Source organism: Chanodichthys erythropterus, chromosome 10 (assembly GCF_024489055.1).
Source record: "Chanodichthys erythropterus isolate Z2021 chromosome 10, ASM2448905v1, whole genome shotgun sequence".
Lineage (NCBI taxonomy): Eukaryota > Metazoa > Chordata > Actinopteri > Cypriniformes > Xenocyprididae > Chanodichthys > Chanodichthys erythropterus.
Window position 1 is genome coordinate 13,793,852 of NC_090230.1, and position 18,089 is coordinate 13,811,940.

The window sequence follows — 18,089 nt, forward strand, 5'->3', positions numbered from 1 at the left end:
CAATCAGAATAATCTTCCATTGTGACATGACATGGTTTGCACTTAATTGAAAATGACAGGACATTAGCCTCGAACATTTATTTTACTTCTTCATTTGATTCCAGTGGTCTTGCCAAGCTCATTTTTCTCAGTCCTTAGACAGATGTCAAAACATGTCTTTCTCTTCTAAAGTCAGGCAACTTTTCGGCCAGAGCTTGTGCATGTTTTTTCCCCCGCCTAATTTTAAACCCGAATGCTGCCACAGCTCATCGTAGTGAACCCCAGAGACATGCAGAGAACAATGTGCTCAGCCTATCTGGATCTCACACACTTTAAGGTTGCTTAAAGAGGAATGTTGTAAAACAGCACAAGTCAAGATGAAGGGAATGACAAATGCTTGTACAGACTCTCAGATGTGGATAAATGACAGATAGCTCCTCTCGACCGAACGGCAGTCTGTCTCTGTTGGGGGTACAAAACAAAGCCCCTGTGACCATTTTTATAACATGCCCATAAAAATATTTTAACCGCTTTCCAGACAGTTCCACCCTGTTAAATTGTCAAATAGCATTAACATATGTATGTTTTTTTATGCAATTCATCATTTTTCAATGAGGCACGGTTTTCTTACTTGTCTTGCACAAGGGGTCAAGTTTTACTAGTTAGCATGGTCCTGTTAGCCCCTGCTGGTACATATTGTAACTACACCATATGCCTGTGCATTCTGAAGAAATAAAATAGTTTGTAAGGAAATGTTATTGATATATTCTTTCATACAGTTTAATTTTTTTTCTGTAGCATTTAATGCAGCTGTTTGTTTTCTACACAGCACATTTCCTCTGTGCTCATTATCAGTTTTATCAAGACAGGATGCTGATAAGTATGCATTTGAGGTTGCTGATGAGTCAAGATTGTAAACGATAGCTTTTTCCCTCTAAAAGAGTTTCGAAACCTTAATCTGTTTTGATCAAATGATGCTTCTTCATGCAATATGCTGACTAAACTAAAATAATAAGGGGAAAATGTGTTTTATTATTAGGCTATAGGCCTAGAATAGGCTAGATAAAATTGACAAATCGTTTTGTATTAATTCATATAATTAACAACTACGTTAATTTAACTTTTTATCAATAATTTTCATATTTAGCTCTATTTTCAAGGTATTGCCTTTAGAGATTTCTGCCAAGATTCCATTATAGCATAAGCAGGTGTGTCTTAGCTGAAACTTTGAGAGGGGGTGTTTATTTGGTCTACACTGGAAGAAATGAGCCAAAAATGAATAGAAGAACCCGTTATAATCAATGATGCTGTCTAAAATGGGATGCGTCACGTCGTGAAGCACCAAACAGACTGCAACAGTCGGGTTACAGAAGTAAAAATTCCATAGGGAAATTGATTTTTAATGCTTATAAACCTTTAAAGACAGCCTTACTCTGAACTACAAGATTGTTAATCACAGTCTTATACCTTTAAATGCTTTAACAAAGACTTTTTGGAAATCCCTATGGGAGAAATGAATGGAAAAATGACAATGCTGCTGAAAAAGTGGGTGGGCACTGTTGCGCTCTATTGTCGACTACATGTACATGTGCTCACACTATTTTCGACAACAGAACAAATGTATTTGAAACGTTTGCTTTGATGGGTTCATTATAGTCAGCCTCAAAGCCTTAAGCCATTTGGCGCGTCGTGTGTAAACAAGATGTGAATTCAATACCAATGTCCCCGATCAACATGGGAATGAAAAGTCCGTGAGACAGAGCAATTCCAAACATCTGTGGTATGAATCAGTAAATGAATAAACATGGTACTGTTTCATAGTGAAAATGTGAAAATAAAACAATAATACTAATGAAAATACATACCACTCCTCAGTAATAGGCCTTACTTTTTCAGGTTATGCAAAATGTTTTATAGTCCTGAGGCAATAGGTCTTTTAAGTACAATATAAAATAATGGATTCTCCACTGCCCTTCTATTTGGACAAAAGTTGTTATTTTGGTCAAAGGGTTTGGGTGCTCAGGACAGAAAGTTATGAACAACAAGTATCCCACTGAAACTGAATACAGAGGCACTTACAGCTGGTGACTGCCTGTCGGACCGATGTCTAGCCTCAACATTGTTACACTGAATTAAGCTTCCACAAACAATACATGACCATGTCATTTTTCAAATTTAACCATTGCGTTTCATTTTAAGTATAGAGTGATATTAAAAGATTAGATTGCAGACAGTTCCTTACCAAAATAATATTAATACAAGCTATAGGAGGAAATCAGTTCCAAGTTAAATACAATGTCAACTCAAGATCTGTGACCGCTGCCGATTAGCACATAAAGTTCAAAATTAAGTAAAACCCTTTTGTGGAATTGCCAAAATGGACAATTAACCTTGACAATGGCATAAAAGGCAATTATATACAAAGATCCTCCCAAGTATTTGTCAATGCTTTGAAAATAAGATTTAAGAACACCTTCACTCTTAAAGGGATAGTTCACCCAAAAATGAAAATTTGATGTTTATCTGCTTACCCCCAGGGCATCCAAGATGTAGAGGACTTTTTTTCTTCAGTCGAACGCAAATTATGATTTTTAACTGCAACCGCTGCCGTCTGTCAGTCAAATAATAGCAGTGATTGGGAACTTGAACAATAAGAGTCGAAAAAACTTCCATAGACAAATCCTAATTAAACCCTGCGGCTCGTGGCGGCACATTGATGTCCTAAGACACGAAACGATCGGTTTGTGTGAGAAACCGAACAGTATTTATATAATTTTTTACCTCTAATACACCACTATGTCCAACTTCGTTCAGCTTCCGGCTAGTGAGGTCTGATCGCGCTCTGACAACGGAAGTGATGTCTTGCGCTCATTGAAGTATATGGGTGAGACATCACTTCCGTCTTCAGAACGCGTTTTTTGACCTCACTAACAGGAAGCTGAACGAAGTCGGACATAGTGGTGTATTAGAGGTAAAAATTATATAAATAATGTTCGGTTTCTCGCACAAACCGATCGTTTCATGTCTTAAGACATTAATGTATCGTCACGAGCCGCAGGTTTTAATTTTGATTTGTCTAAGCAAGTTTTATTTACTGTTATAGTTGAAGTTCCCATCTACTGCTATTATTTGACTGACAGAGGGCAGCGGTTGCAGTTAAAAATTCACCTACATCTTGGATGCACTGGGGGTAAGCAGATAAACATCAAATTTTCATTTTTGGGTGAACTATCCCTTTAACAATAAAGATTATTTACTGGCATCACATGGTTTCATAAAGAACCTTTAACATCCATTGAACTTTTCCATTCCACTTTTTAGTGAAAAAAGGTTCTATGGATTAAATGTTCCACACACTAAGACAAAATGGTTCTTTTAAGAACTGTTCACTGAAGGGTTGTTTGGGGGAATGGTTCTTCTATGGCATCACTGTGAAACCCCCCCGTTCGGAACCTTGGAGTGTTGCTGCATTTCAAGGTCTAGGACGTGCGATTTGATTGATGTATTATGAAGTGAAACATAAGAGCATGTTTTTGTCCATCATAGCGACAATAAGGAGTGTGAGGAAGTGATAGGGAGATTTCTGCTGAGGAACTGAAGCACATAGCGTTCTTCTCATCAGCAGATTCTTTGAGGACTATCCACTGAAGGCCTCAATCTGTTTTCTCCATCCGCTCTTTCTTCTAATGACCAATGCAGACTGTCTGCTTCGCCTGACCCCTCCTTCCGCCCCCATGATCCATTCTTCTTTGTTTCGCTCATTCGCATTTTATTCCCAAATATCTGCTCTTCCTCTCCAAATACCCAGAATACCTGTTCCATGGGTTTCTGACGTGAAAGACTCCATTAAGGAAAAGAAATATGATTTTGTTTGTTTCAAAGGAGCATACTTTTGGGAAATTGAAGATCACATTGAAAAATTTAAAAAAGGTATGTTGGGTAAGGACTTGCGATGAGACAAGCTATGTTAACACTGCAAGCCTATAAGGCTTCACACTCTCAGTCCAAATCTGATTATTTGTGTATCAGACTGGAATCTGATCTAAAATCATTGACTTGTCCAAATTGTGTATCGCAACTGTTCAGATCCATGCCTTTAGTTTTCCGGAATATTTACATTGTTTTCTATGGCATTGATGTTGCACTGGTAGGCATACACCGAAAACAACAACAACCACAGCATTGAGGGGTTTGCAGTACACATTGTGTAGCCACTGAAGCCAGTGAAATTGTGCAAATAGGTGGATAAGGAAGACACAGAGAATGATGAGGAGAAAAGAGCAAAGTTTTCTCGTTCAGTTTTGCTTGTATAGAGCGGTCACCGTAATATTTACGAGTACTAATGACTACTGACTAACTTTGCTGTCATCTTCCACATTCACTGAGTGACCAAAGAACTACCGGTATGTAAAATATTTGGAGTGATGTCCATCAGCACAGAATGTCAAGCTAGAGTGAAGTAAATGTCACATGAATTCCGATATTACCGTTAAAAAATTTGAGCCACTTTTTCTTGCAGTGAACATAGCTGTTCACTTAATAATCTTAATGGCAATATTTTAATGAAAATAAACACATTTTTGTTTTACAGAAAAAAAAAAATATATATAAATATATATATAGTCTTGTCTTACATGAAAATTTTAATCTTCTTATTCCGTTATCTATATTTCATATGAAAGTAGTTGGGTTGGGTTGGGGTCAGGGTTATCAAAAGCACAACTCTTATCAAATGGAATTTCCCATTTGCACATAGATAACAAGATGTGTCATTTGAAGTGCTTAAGTCATAAGCCTACTGTCTTTACAACAACCTTGGCTTCACGAGACACAGCTTTATCCTTCATACATATAAATCCTTTACCGATCACATTCTTTTGGTCCAGACCACATCTGGACAAACCATTACTCTCCTGGTCCGAACAATGATGAAAGAACTGTCTAAATATATCGGCTTACATTACCAAATAATAGCCAGGGACTCTGTGCAGACTTGCTAAAAATACAACGCTGGATTCTCACGCCTCCAGTTACAAGCTCATGCCCGCAGTCAGTCTGGACAATAGATAAGTAAATCAAATAAACCGTACAGTAAATCTCCACTATTTTTCTCCACAGTCTGGCTCATGCAACTCAGTCTCACTATGGTCCGAGGCTTTACAAACTACACAAATTACAAAAAGAGAGCTCATTTTGGGCTGCTGTATATCTGTTGGAGGAATGAATGTGAGTTGCATGCTCCCTTTGAACTTTGATCCATTATCTTGGGGTTGCGAGATGAGTGTGTTTCATCTCCATGTCTGTCGCAATAAGCTGAAGTGCAATTCTTGAAGGTTTTGGTAGTTTGTCTCTTATCTCATCTCTCTCAGAGCTCAGTGCTTCTAATCAACCCACACCTTCTAGAAGAACAACATCTGCGGGAAGATGAGTTTTTTTTTTTTACATTCCTCTAGTTGAGTGTGTGCTTCTCTATGCAGAGGTTGGGGCTTGCGGTGGAGCCTTTGAGTCTTGCTAATTCAATAGGCTTTGGGATTATAGGATTGTGAATTATTTCGCAATACGTCATTTTGGTCATCATTGGATTGATTTTTAAAATGAGGACCTTCTTTGATGCGGGCAGACACCATATGTTTTGCAAATCAAATTCGGAAGAGTAGAACATCCAAATGTTCAGCATAATTTATACCTCTCCTTTCTAACATGTCATTGATCTCTCTGTTCTTGGTCTCAAGGGCTTTCTAGAAAAGCTTCATTTTGGCAAACACTTGTCAGGAGTTTCTTTTACTGAGCATCTTTATTTCCAGAGATTGTAACACTCGTCTTTGCCTTACACCACTGTCAGGTTTTTACATGCAATTCCTGAAGTTCTACATCCACATCTTTAAAATGATTGGTACGTGTGATTATTTCAGTACCTATCTTTTTAGCTATACAGTTGAAGCAAGCAGTAGAACAGATGCCAGTCCAACTTTGTAAAGGCCTGTACACTCCCGATTTCTCTTAGCATGGGGACAGGTCAGTCAATATATGGGAAACTCATATATTTTGTTGTAAATTTAAAAGTAATGTGTTAGAACTATATATTAACATCCACACCAGTGCACAACATCATTGTTTAATATAAGAGTGCACTGCAATTTTGTCGTCTACCACTTTAAATGCTTAAGCTTTTTAAAGCAGGATGGATTCTGATTGGCTGTCGATGTTTTTACCGTTCATCAGCTGGAAAAAATTGTTCCGAAAGTAATTCCAACGATATCTTTATATGCACCATTATCGTTATAGTTGTGGGGTGGACTCTTGTTCTTTTATATTTAGAACAATAATTTAGAACTATATCTTTATTGTTATCGTTATAGTTATCATCTTTGGATTGAACTCACCTTAAGGGTGTAGTACAGCTATAGGGTCCAAAAGTATTTTATTTTTTTCCCACACCTTCCAGTGTCATGTGAATTGAACAACCCGATCTCATGAGAAAACACAACTATTTAACGAATTGTTGATTTTGTACAAAAACATACTATTTTCAGAGAAACAAAAAACAAGCATGAAGGTCCACCCCTAAACCAATCCCCATTGGGGTGTAAGCAGATAACAAATGAAAACATACAAATGAGATTGTATAAAATCATATGAATTAACCAACAGTTTGGCAAAACGTAAAATAGTAAAGAATTGTCATGAGAGCATTTTTGTTCATGATTTTTTATTTTTTTGATTTAGGCCCCGTTTACACACTTTTTGTTTTAAACGCATACGTTTTGCTACGGTTATGCCTGTCGTTTACACTACGCCTGTGTTTTTGAACCTCGAAAACGGAGACTTTTAAAAAACGCTGCAGACCCCATTTTAATTTGAAAACGCCAGGGTTGCGTTTCAGTATAAACGGAAAAAAATGGAGACTTTTGAAAATGATGGCATGGCTGCCCACGTTCGCTTTGTGTATCCTTGACGACCGTGTAAACAATAACATAAAGACTGAACTGCAATCTTTGTTGTAATTTTTAGCAGCCATTGTGAAGTTAAACTCAGCATTTTTTAATACTGCAGCTGCCTGCGCAAAAGGCAACTGTTTACACTATGCCCAGTGTGCATGAACAGTCATGTGACATGCGTTTTCAGCCGTGTAGTGTAGACAGAGATCGTTTCTGAAATGCTGTTGAAACGCCAGTGTAGACGAAGATCGTTTTCGTTTTAAAACTCCATTTTAAAACAGTGTAAACGAGGCCTTAATGTAAGAAATATTCTACAAATGCATCACCAAAAGGCATGCTAGATAAAATTCGAAATAATTTTTTCTTTATTTAAATTCTAAATTCTTTTGATCACATGACTTACAGCAGAGAGGGTCAGACTATGATTCATACGGTTTGACTTAAACCACATATTACTTTGCAGTTCAAGAGCCAAAAACTAGCAATAACTCGCAAAAGCCAATTTTTCGTGCATTTGGCACTTGCAACTGTTCATTTTGGACTCTAGTGTACCTGTTTGAAAAACCAGATGAAGCAGGTTCTCTGTTTACAGTGCCATTATTAAAGACATGAGATCATACACAGTTGCACATTTAATCCTTGCCAGAGATAATAAAAATGCACTTGATGTACTCATTTTGTAACATCAGACCTTCAACCGCAGTTTGTGATGGATGTCTTATCGCTCCGAGAGGAAGAGAGAGAGACAGATCGTGAATAAGAGAAAGTTTGTCATGGTCCAGAGGAAAGTAATAAAACTGTACAAAACATTAAAAATTGTCCCTGTGTGCTTTGGCTGATAGTGCGGCCCACATATTGCTTCATCTCTGTCATAACTTCTGAATGTACCACAGGTATCGGTGAGAAACCTTTAAAAAAAATAAAATCTTATTTTCTGGTTCGGTATGTGTGACTGAACTGGCAGGCGGTGCGTCGGATAAACTTAATAGCTCTGTTCCACAACCTAGTGCGCTGTCTCTCTGCCTTCTACCTCAAAAGTGATGGAACCTCTTAGGTGACTGATTTGAAATGCTCTGCAAATGCAGGAAGTCTGTAAATCATACAAATTGAAGCTCATTAGAGATTTGACTTGGATAAAATAGTCATTTTTTGTCATATGGAATATTCTTAATATTGAATGAATTATAAGTATAATTATAATCAGTGTTTCTCTTGGAATCAACCAATATGGTACCAATATATTTTTAACATTTTTTTTTAAAGTAACATATAAAAGAAGCGCATTAGGTTCTGAACCAGAACCAATATAACAGAATCGTTTTGCAATGAGATTCATTTGTGGCAGCTTACCACAGCAGTTATGCAGATTACAGTCACCCTGAACTATGAGTCAAGGGCACTTTGTGCTCATGAAATACTCTATAATTCTGAAAAGACTTCTAATTGCCTGTCTAACCAAGTGAAAAGGGATATCAAACTCTGGTGTACACGTTACACCAAAGGTCATGTGTTCTAGTTGAATCTAAGGTTGCTTAGTGTCAGCACACTTTGGGTATGTAATAAAGTGCGAAATACCTCTGCTTTGTGTCAGACATGCATTTGCTTTTAGATTTAAAAATAAAAATGCTCATATGTTTTATTCTCAATCAAAATAACATATATAATTTTGTTGGCAGGGAGTGTAGTCCCATGTTGGATATCCATCTCATGAGAACCTTCAGTTTACACAGCACAGCAACAGCAGGTGTTATTTGAGACAGGATGAGGATTTAGACAAAAATCCATTTTAATTTGGATTCTTCTAAAGCAAAAGAAGAGAGAGAGAGGAGAGAGAGAGAGAGAGAGAGAGAGAGAGAGAGAGAGAAAATCAATGTACTCAAAGGGTCAGTTCACCCAAAAATGAAAATTATGTCATTATTTACTCATATCGTTCCAAACCTGCAACTTTTGTTCATCTTCGGAACACAAATGAAGAAATTTTAATGAAATCTGAGAGCTTTCTGTCCCTCCATTGACAGTCTACGCAACTACTACTTTGACGCTTCAAAAAGTTCATAAAGAGATCATAAAAATAAATCTATATGAATTGAGTGGTTCAGTCCTAATTTTCTGAAGAGATTCGATCACTTTATATGATGAACAGATTGAACAGGCAAGCTCAACCGTACATGCTTTGACACACAAGAACAAACACCTTCCGGAAGCTCAAACATGCTGTGTAACACACAAGAATGAACCTCAGTGATTCTTGCATGTCAAGCAAACATGCTTGACGAATGTTCATATGTGAATAATAAAAGCTGAAATTAAATCTGTTCATCGTATAATGTGTCCGTCAGAAAATTTGGACTGAACTGCTCAATTCATATGGATTAGTTTTACGATATCTTTATGAACGTTTTAAAGTGACAAAGTGGTATTTGTGTAGACTGTCAACATAGGGACAAAAATTGCTCAGATTTCATTTTTAAAAAAAATCTTCATTTGTGTTCCGAAGAAGAACGAAAGTCTTACGGGTTTGATACAACATGCGGGTGACTAAATGATAGAATTTTCAATTTGGGGTGAACTAATGCTTCAAGTCCAAGTCCATAAGCATTCAAGAAAAAAAGTCAAATTAACTTTGATTTGATAAGTTTGATTGTTTAATGCTAAATGAAACTTCTGTCACTACTCACCATTATTTCATTTAAAATGATTTTTCCAGGGAAAACAAAAGGAATATGTTCTCCTTCAAATGCAATGAAAGTGGACACTGATACTAGCTTTCAGACTTCAAACATATGAAAAAACAAAAAAATGAATCCCGCACACTATCAACTTGCAAAACAATAAGAAAGACACTTTATTAGCAACGTTTCGATCGTAAGATCTTCATCAGGCTTCAAAATGAATAAAAATGCATTCAAGCTAAACATTACAAAAACACCATAAAAGTTGTTCATTCTACTTATGCAGTTATATTCAGACTTCTGAAACCACGTGGTAGCTTTGTGTGAGGAACAGACCGACATTCAAGTAAATGTCAGTGAATAATGGCATAAATTGCACTTTTTCCTTCACCAAAAAACTACTGTGGTGGTGGTGTTGTGGGGTGGTAGTGGTGAGGGGTGGGGGGGCTTTAGTGTTCAGACAAATAGGTATTTAGCCATGCCTGGAAAGCAATGTCACTACTCATCTTCCCCTCTTAATTCCAGTCTCCTTTCCTATCCTCTTCTGGTCTTGACTGGTACAGAGATGAGCTCCAGGGAGGCATACAAAGGGCCACATATAAAAACTTTTACTCAAAACCACATACTCACACATTTTAACTGTGGCACAGGCTTTATCTGGTGATCTGAAAAAAAAAAAAAAAACTTGACAGCTCCTTGTGTGAGTCGATGATGCAAAGAGCGATGATGCAAAGAGCGATTATACTGATTAGTACCGCAAGCGATGCAAAACAGCCCGGTGAACATTTGTGAAGTTACAAACCACACTATATATATATATATATATATATATATATATATATATATATATATATATATATATATATATGTCAACTAAAATCATTCAAATCCAGAAGTTATTGGTGCAGATAACAGATTTGGTGCATTACACAAAAGCCAATGAAATGACCTGGCCAGATTCTGACCTCTCAAATGCATTTTCGTTTAATAGTGGACAGATTGAAGTGTGTCATATGCTACTTTCTTATTTGAAAGCCCATGTTGTCATTTCCTTTTATTCTTAATAATTGTGATTTGCACAGTGATTGATGGACTTTTTACAACTGTCGTTTTGTTCCCTGCTTCTATCATGACGTCTAATTGTTTAACCATCCCATAGTCAACCCCCTGGTTCTAATAAAGCTGACAGTCTGCCGGTAAACGTTCTTTTAGACACCCCCCGCTGCCCCCTCCCTTCTGCTCTGCCTCTCCAAACCTCCTCCTGTAATTCCCATTACTGTTCAAGACCCAGTCTTTTGCATGCAACCCATTCCCCACCATCCCTTACTCACAGAAACCTTGGTTGTGCTTCATTCACAATCATTATAATAAGGTCTTGTGGTTCAGGTATGAGAAGAACATACCTCAGTCTAGACGTAGGAAGTTTCTTAATGGGCATTCCTGTGCTACTGCTTGGCGTATTTGCATGGCTTAAGCAAGCATATAGCATTACAGCCTTCAGGAACTATGTGACCACAATGCTAATATCAGAGGTACTCAAAACACCGTTTTTGTTCAATGCGCATTTTATTACATCCATCAAAGACATGTAATCAAAGCTATGAAAATGGATTTCCTGTTTTGTAGGACTCTACAAGGAGCTGCAAAACCTCTGGCCCACTGGACTCTGTTGCTGAACAACTTTAAGGTTGATCAAGCAAGTTCTGCAAACCCACTTTGACAGTCTGTTGGTTAACATGCTGTTTGTATATTTATTTGGAAAGGTAAATGTAATTCCATTGCTGTAACCTCAATTGACTGTAAACATTTGATCACAGTAGTCACATTTACAGTGCAAGCTTTGAATTCTATGCAACTCAATGCATAACATATAACTGTGAATTTTCTGGTAGATTATTCTGGTCAACTGAGTTTTTTTCTGTTTGTCAACCTTTTATCCAAGTGGCCAGAGCTGTACATCTGGGAAATCAGACAAAAGCTGTCTAAGTGGATGTCACAACTTACATGGGCAATCCTCTCTGGAAAGGTGTATCTGCATTTAAAAGACAAGGATAATATCCAAGATTTTGGTCAAGGAGGACAACCATCTTTGAAAGAGGGGGCCTTTGATTGTCAGCTACTGACTATTCTTGACAAATTCACACCAAATAAAACCAGAGATCGTATTATTATAGGGAGATGAGAGGGTCTGTATCTCTTACCATTGGGGAAAGTGTAACGTGTAACTTAATCACGTGCGGCACCTCCCAGCCTATTGTGTAATGGCAGTGACATCAGTCGCAACATTCCCTAGTCTGTAAATACATTTTTATCAAGCAAAAATCTATATATAGTTCCCAACGAAAGTACTGTTTAGTGTAAATAAAACATGCTGAAGATTAGTGAACAGGCTGTCGATTAATTAAATGATTAGCTATTTCCCCACAAAAGCTGTTTAATCAGCATAGTGAAGCCACTCATCCATTGACATCCATTCAAAAAACGGCCTCTGGTCTCATTCCCTGAGTATCGCCAGAGGCGGAGCATTAGCATTAGCCGTTATGATTTTTTGGCTAAAGGTTGCAGGCTTGCCTTCCAGTGGCTTTGATAAAACCTGTAATCTCCACTTCTGCAAGGAAGTCTCCTACAATTAACAAGTCTTGAAAAGTCAGTCTGTACGAAGAGGATAAATGCTTTAATGCTAGACAGTCCCCAGCAGGCACAGAACGTCATAAGACGTTAGTATTTGGTTAAATTTAGGTCGCGACATCTGGTAACCAAAATTCAATGTCAAACCAACATCTAATAACAACATTAATTTGACGTCCAATACCGACGTCATTTGACATTGATATTTTGTTGGTTTTAGGTTGTGATTCTAACTAACCAAAATCCAACATCGAATCAACGTCTTAAACCAACGTCAAAATGACGTCAAATACTGACATTTAGTCGTCAGGTATGACAACCAAAACCCAACGTCTTCTATACGTCAAAGTGGTAACGTCTATTCAACGTCAAACTCTAACATCATTAGACATTGATCTTTTGTTATTTTAGGTTGTGGTTTTAACCAACCAAAATCCAACATCGAATCAACGTCTTAAACCGTCAAAATGACATCAAATACTGACATTTAGTCATCAAGTATGGCAACCAAAACCCAATGTGTCCTTACCATCATAATGGTAATTCCCGAACAATTTCAAATTCCAAAATCATTTGACATTAGACATCTTGTTGGTTTTAGGTTGTAGTATTAACTAACTGAAATTCAAACTTAAGCCAACATCTGAAGCCAACATCAAATTAATGTCAAACACTGGCATTTAGTCATCAAGTAAAGTAACAAAAAATCAACTTCAAGTCAATGTCTCAAGCCAACATTAACTTACAGTTGTGTGGACGTAACATAATGTCTCTAACCAATGTCAATTTACAGTGTACTTTTGTTCATAAGATTATATGGAAGTTTTTTGTTTGTTGATGAAAAGTGTTTGTTCATCAGATCAAATCAAATCAAATAAAGACCGCTCAGATTTATAGTGAGGTTGTTGTATAAAATAAATATCACATTTGTAATTGTGGACAGCCTCACCTTTCAGGTAATGATTCTGGAGGCAGCATTTATGCACAAACGAAATTTTGTGCACAAAGGAAATTTATGGTCATTTTCAATGGTCATAGCTGACAACAGCTATCAGGAATGAAATACATACATGAATTTCTAACTGTGTTGTTGTCAATGGATTGGCACTTGGCAGTTTTGACAGTAAACAGAAGGGTTTTTTTGTTGTTTTTTTTGTCTGACACTATACCCTACAATGTGTTTGTAATATTGTGTTATGACTTTATTTTGACCCATAATGTTTATTATTAATTAATATCCAATCTTGTTTACAATATAATGCAATTCAAACACTTAGCCCAAACCTGTTAAGACAAGATGATCAAAACAGTTATTATTGATTAGTCAATTCTGGGCTGGAAACATTGCTTATAACAACATAAACTTGTTGATATATGTGTTGGAAAGTACAGTAAGTGCATGAAGACAATGCAAACATTACTACTGTTTATTTTACAGTCTTGTAATTAATGTTTTATGCAATGTATAACTAATTCATTTGCTCTATAATTTGGTCTGTTCCAGAGGTGGACATTCCAGGGGTCAGAAAGTAAAAGTCCTGCCATATTTTTATCTCATCCACTGAAGCATTAATGAGATAATTAAGTGATAAATTGGGTGATAATTGAGCATTATTGAAGACACCTGATGATAAAAAGCAGAATAACCAAAGGAGAAAATCACAATTTTTAAGTTACCATCATCGAGGTCAGGGTTTGTTTTAGTTGAGCTCTTGACCCTTGCCTTATTAGTATTAGATTTTGTTTGGGCAACTACATTAAAACCAACCAGACAAGCAAAGTTAAAAGACAATCAGGTGTTGATTATGTTTTTACATAAACATTATTTGATCTGAATCACTGAACTCATTTAGAGCCCAATCTCTGAGTTAGATTTACATTATTGATTACAGCAGCACTGTGATTCTACAGCACAAGATCAGCTTTTACAATACTTTTTTTTTTTTTTTTTAGAGTTCTGATTTTTTTTTTTTAAAAAGCGCTCATTTAAACACACAAACATCAAGAATCATCCTGTGAATCTCAACAGTGGTGGCCATCATAAAGCCTGTTGCAGTGCATTCTGGGAGCCACCAATCAAAATTCATCCATGGCTCCCATCATGCATTGCTGCATGAATAAATTATGAGCTAAATTGTCTTAGTAATTTCATTTATTCTCACTATTCAAATTTTGCTGTTTTTCTGTGACTTTTTAGTAGCTTGTTTTCTAATGTTCAGAGTTGATGTTGCTTGTCACCGTTGTTGAGATTCACAGGCTGATACTTGATGTCTGTGTGTGCCTAAAATATTTTTTTTTTTGTGATAAGGACAACTTTAAAAAAAAAAAAAACTGTATTGTATAAGCTGATCTTCTGCAGAATCACAGTGCTGCTGTAATCAATAATGTAAATCTAACTCAGAGATTGGGCTCTAAATAAGTTCAGTGATTCAGATCAAATAATGTTTATGTAAAAACATAACCAACACCTGATTGTATTTTAACTTTGCTTGTCTGGTTAGTTTTAATGCAGTTAAAACTGCCCAAACAAAATCTAATACTAAAAAGGCAAGGGTCAAGAGCTCAACTAAAACAAACCCTGACCTCGATGATGGTAACTTTAAAATTGTGATTTTCTCCTTTGGTGATTCTGCTTGTTATCATCAGGTGTCTTCAATAATGCTCAATCATCACTCAATTTATCACTTAATTATCTCATTAATGCTTCAGTGGATGAGATAAAAATATGGCAGGACTTTTACTTTCTGACCCCTGGAATGTCCACCTCTGTTTCTTACAGAGAGTGTCCAGAAAACATCAAAAGAGACGGAGGCAAATATTGCAGCGGCCATCGCCTTTTGTTTAAAATATGCCCCAGACAAGGTGGGTGGAGGTGGCAGGAAAAAAAGCTGTGAATAAAACTGATGTTAATGTTTTGAAAAATATTCAGTTCCAATAAGGTTGGTGTTAAAATTAAATTATTTTGAAAATGTTCTGTTCCAATAATTTTAATAATAAAACAAATAAATAAATTATATTTGTTATAATCCAGTTTATCTCTTTGTCATTTTTCTGATAAAACCACCAAACATTTGTAAATTCCATTTTCAAATTAAGTTAAACTATTCTTTTTGCTAATGTCTTAAAATTTGATAATTTGGTGTAGTCTCACATTGGATCTTGATCTCTCTCTGATCTTATTGTTAGAGTTTCTTGGTATGTTTTTGTTGTTGTTTTTTCTCTCTGAATGTTGATTTTTATTTTACAACAAAATTGAAGGTTTAATGTCATGCCAACAAAATCCATACTAACCATATCTTTCTTTAAAGTTGGAATTTGACAGCTTGACAATTTGTTGTTTTGATTTTATTTTCCATCAAAGCGCAATGTCTCCGATTTAGGAGATTGATGTTAGTCTGACATTGGGTTCTGACATCAACCGATTTAAATTTTCAACCAAAATGCAACGTCTGACCAACGTTGGAGATTGACGTCAGTCTGACGTTTGGTTATGACGTCAACCAGATTTTCATTTTCAACCAAAATACAATGTATTACTGTCATGGAGACGAACTCCATGATTCCCTCCTCTGGCCATCGGAGGGAACCCTCACCAGAATACTGACACACACACTACATTTCCCACAAGACCGTACCTTGGACTGATTGCACATCCAGCTGAACCGCATTACCTGGACTATTTAAGACTGCCATTCGCATCCATCAGACGCGAAGTCTTGTTTTGCCGAGGTGAACAATTCCGAGCGTTTATTCCTGTCTGATTACCTGTTGCTGTACTGCCTGTTTATCCATTTACGACCCGTTGCTGCCTACCTTTGACCTGTGCCTGTGTTCCCGATTCTGTGAGTGTTATCTGCCAGCCCTGACTTTCTGCCTGTCTGACCACGTCTCTGCCTATCCCTTATATACCAGTTTGCTCCTGTCTGACCCTGCCTGTACCACTACGATTATTGTAAATAAAGCATGCAAATGGATCCCTGTCAGAGTGATGCCTCGTTACAATTACCAACGTTGGAGATTGACGTCAGTCTGACGTTTGGTTATGACGTCAACCAGATTTTCATTTTCAACCAAAATGCAACGTCTATCCGAGGTAGTGGTCCAACGTCAATCTGACGTTATATTGACGTCCGGTGCCTGCTGGGTCTATACCACCACAAAAGATGAGGACACTTGAATGAGTCGTGAAATGTCTTGAGCAATAAGGAAACACCAAGAACATTCATGGGTGGTTTCCTGGACAGAGATTAAGCCTAGTCATAGACTAAAATGGCCTTTTAATCCAGATTAACAAAAATCTGATTTCTCTGTCATGGATTTAAATAGTGCTAGACATTGTCTAGTCCAGAGTTTAATAAGCTGATGTCCTGGAGGAAGACTAGAGCTACTCCAGGACTCCAACATGTATGTATGTATGTATATGTATGTGTATGTGTATATGTGTGTGTGTGTATATATGTGTGTGTGTGTGTGTGTGTGTGTGTGTGTGTGTGTGTGTGTGTGTGTGTGTGTGTGTGTAACAGAGGCAAGATAGTATGAGCTGTGTAAACATTTTGGGGCGGTTTCCCGGACAGGGTTTAAATTAAGCCAGGATAGGCCTTAATCTAGAATAGTTAATTGTGTCTTAAAAAATGCCTTTCTGAAACACAGATTAAGTACAGATTACTAAAACCTGGACTATGGAGTCCTGACTTAAAATAAACTAGATTAATTTAAAACCAACTGTGCTAATCTGATTTAGCATGAGAGAGGTTGCCTGTAAAACATGGAATGAACCAAGAAAATCTTAAAATTGCATGGAACTGAGAAGCAAATCCAAGGAAAACAATGGCAGCAGAAAAAGACTGCAATCTCAAAAACCAAAAACTCAAAAAACAAAAACAACTTTACTAAACAAGAGACAGTTCTTTTAAATCAAGCAAAATACATCAGCTGTGGGGGAACAAAAGAGAAATGCCTGGAAATCTGTTTGTAATGAATTCTAGATGAATTCTATATATATAATAATCCTATGAATATTAATGCTTTTGTTTTGTCCTTTATAGCAACAAACTAAACATAACTATTTACACAGGTGATAATCAGTGTTGGCAGTCTAGAAATTATACTAGTTTGATCCAAAACACTATCAGAGTGGTTACTTCATTATATAAAAAAGACAATTTTTGTAAGCAGGTCCTCAACCCAAGCACAAGCTCAACTCTTCACCACAATGGTTATCTCCAAAAAAAACACTAACATATCAAAAACTTTTACATAATATAACATTAAGCAGTAAGAAGTCTCTCCATATTCTCATCTTTCTAAAAAATGCATAAAATAATACTTTTTCAACATTTACTTTCCCAATTCAGACCGGTGCAAAGCATGATGGGAAGTGAAAGTCTTGTTTGATTGGGTTACTTGATTGAAACATGTTATTTCAAAATGAAAACATCAGGTGAGTTTTAGTAACCATTTCAAGTCAATTTAACATGAAGCAATCACATTTGAACCAGAAACAATGGTGTTAAATCAAAATAAATTGTTTAAATAAAGTGAACAGCATCAAAAAAAAAAAACAAAAACAAATTTATATATGTATATATATATATATATATATATATATATACACACAGAGTGTATATCAATATCGATATTTATATCCAAGTAATACATGTGTCTTCTTTGAAACACAACATTAATCTGAAGTTAAACCTGCCTCTGGTGGGTTTAATTTAAGCCTCAATTTAATCCTGGAGTAGCTCTAGTCTTCCTCCAGGAAATCAGTTTATTAAACTCTGGACTTTTAAACCATGACAGAGAAAGCAGATTTCTGTTAATCAGGGCCCGTATGTAAACTTCTCAGAAATTCTCAGAAAAGTTTTGACTT

General features: G+C 36.5%; 1 protein-coding gene across 1 annotated transcript in view; it reads right to left on the minus strand.

Moving 5' to 3' along the window:
* si:ch211-212d10.2 (uncharacterized protein LOC557710 homolog) overlaps positions 1–18,089 on the minus strand; it is a 31,209-nt gene that overhangs the window by 12,637 nt on the left and 483 nt on the right. Inside the window, exon 2 of the mRNA XM_067396887.1 lies at positions 16,031–16,111. Within this exon, the coding sequence (XP_067252988.1) occupies positions 16,031–16,111 (81 nt within the window). The remainder of the gene's footprint in view (positions 1–16,030; positions 16,112–18,089) is intronic.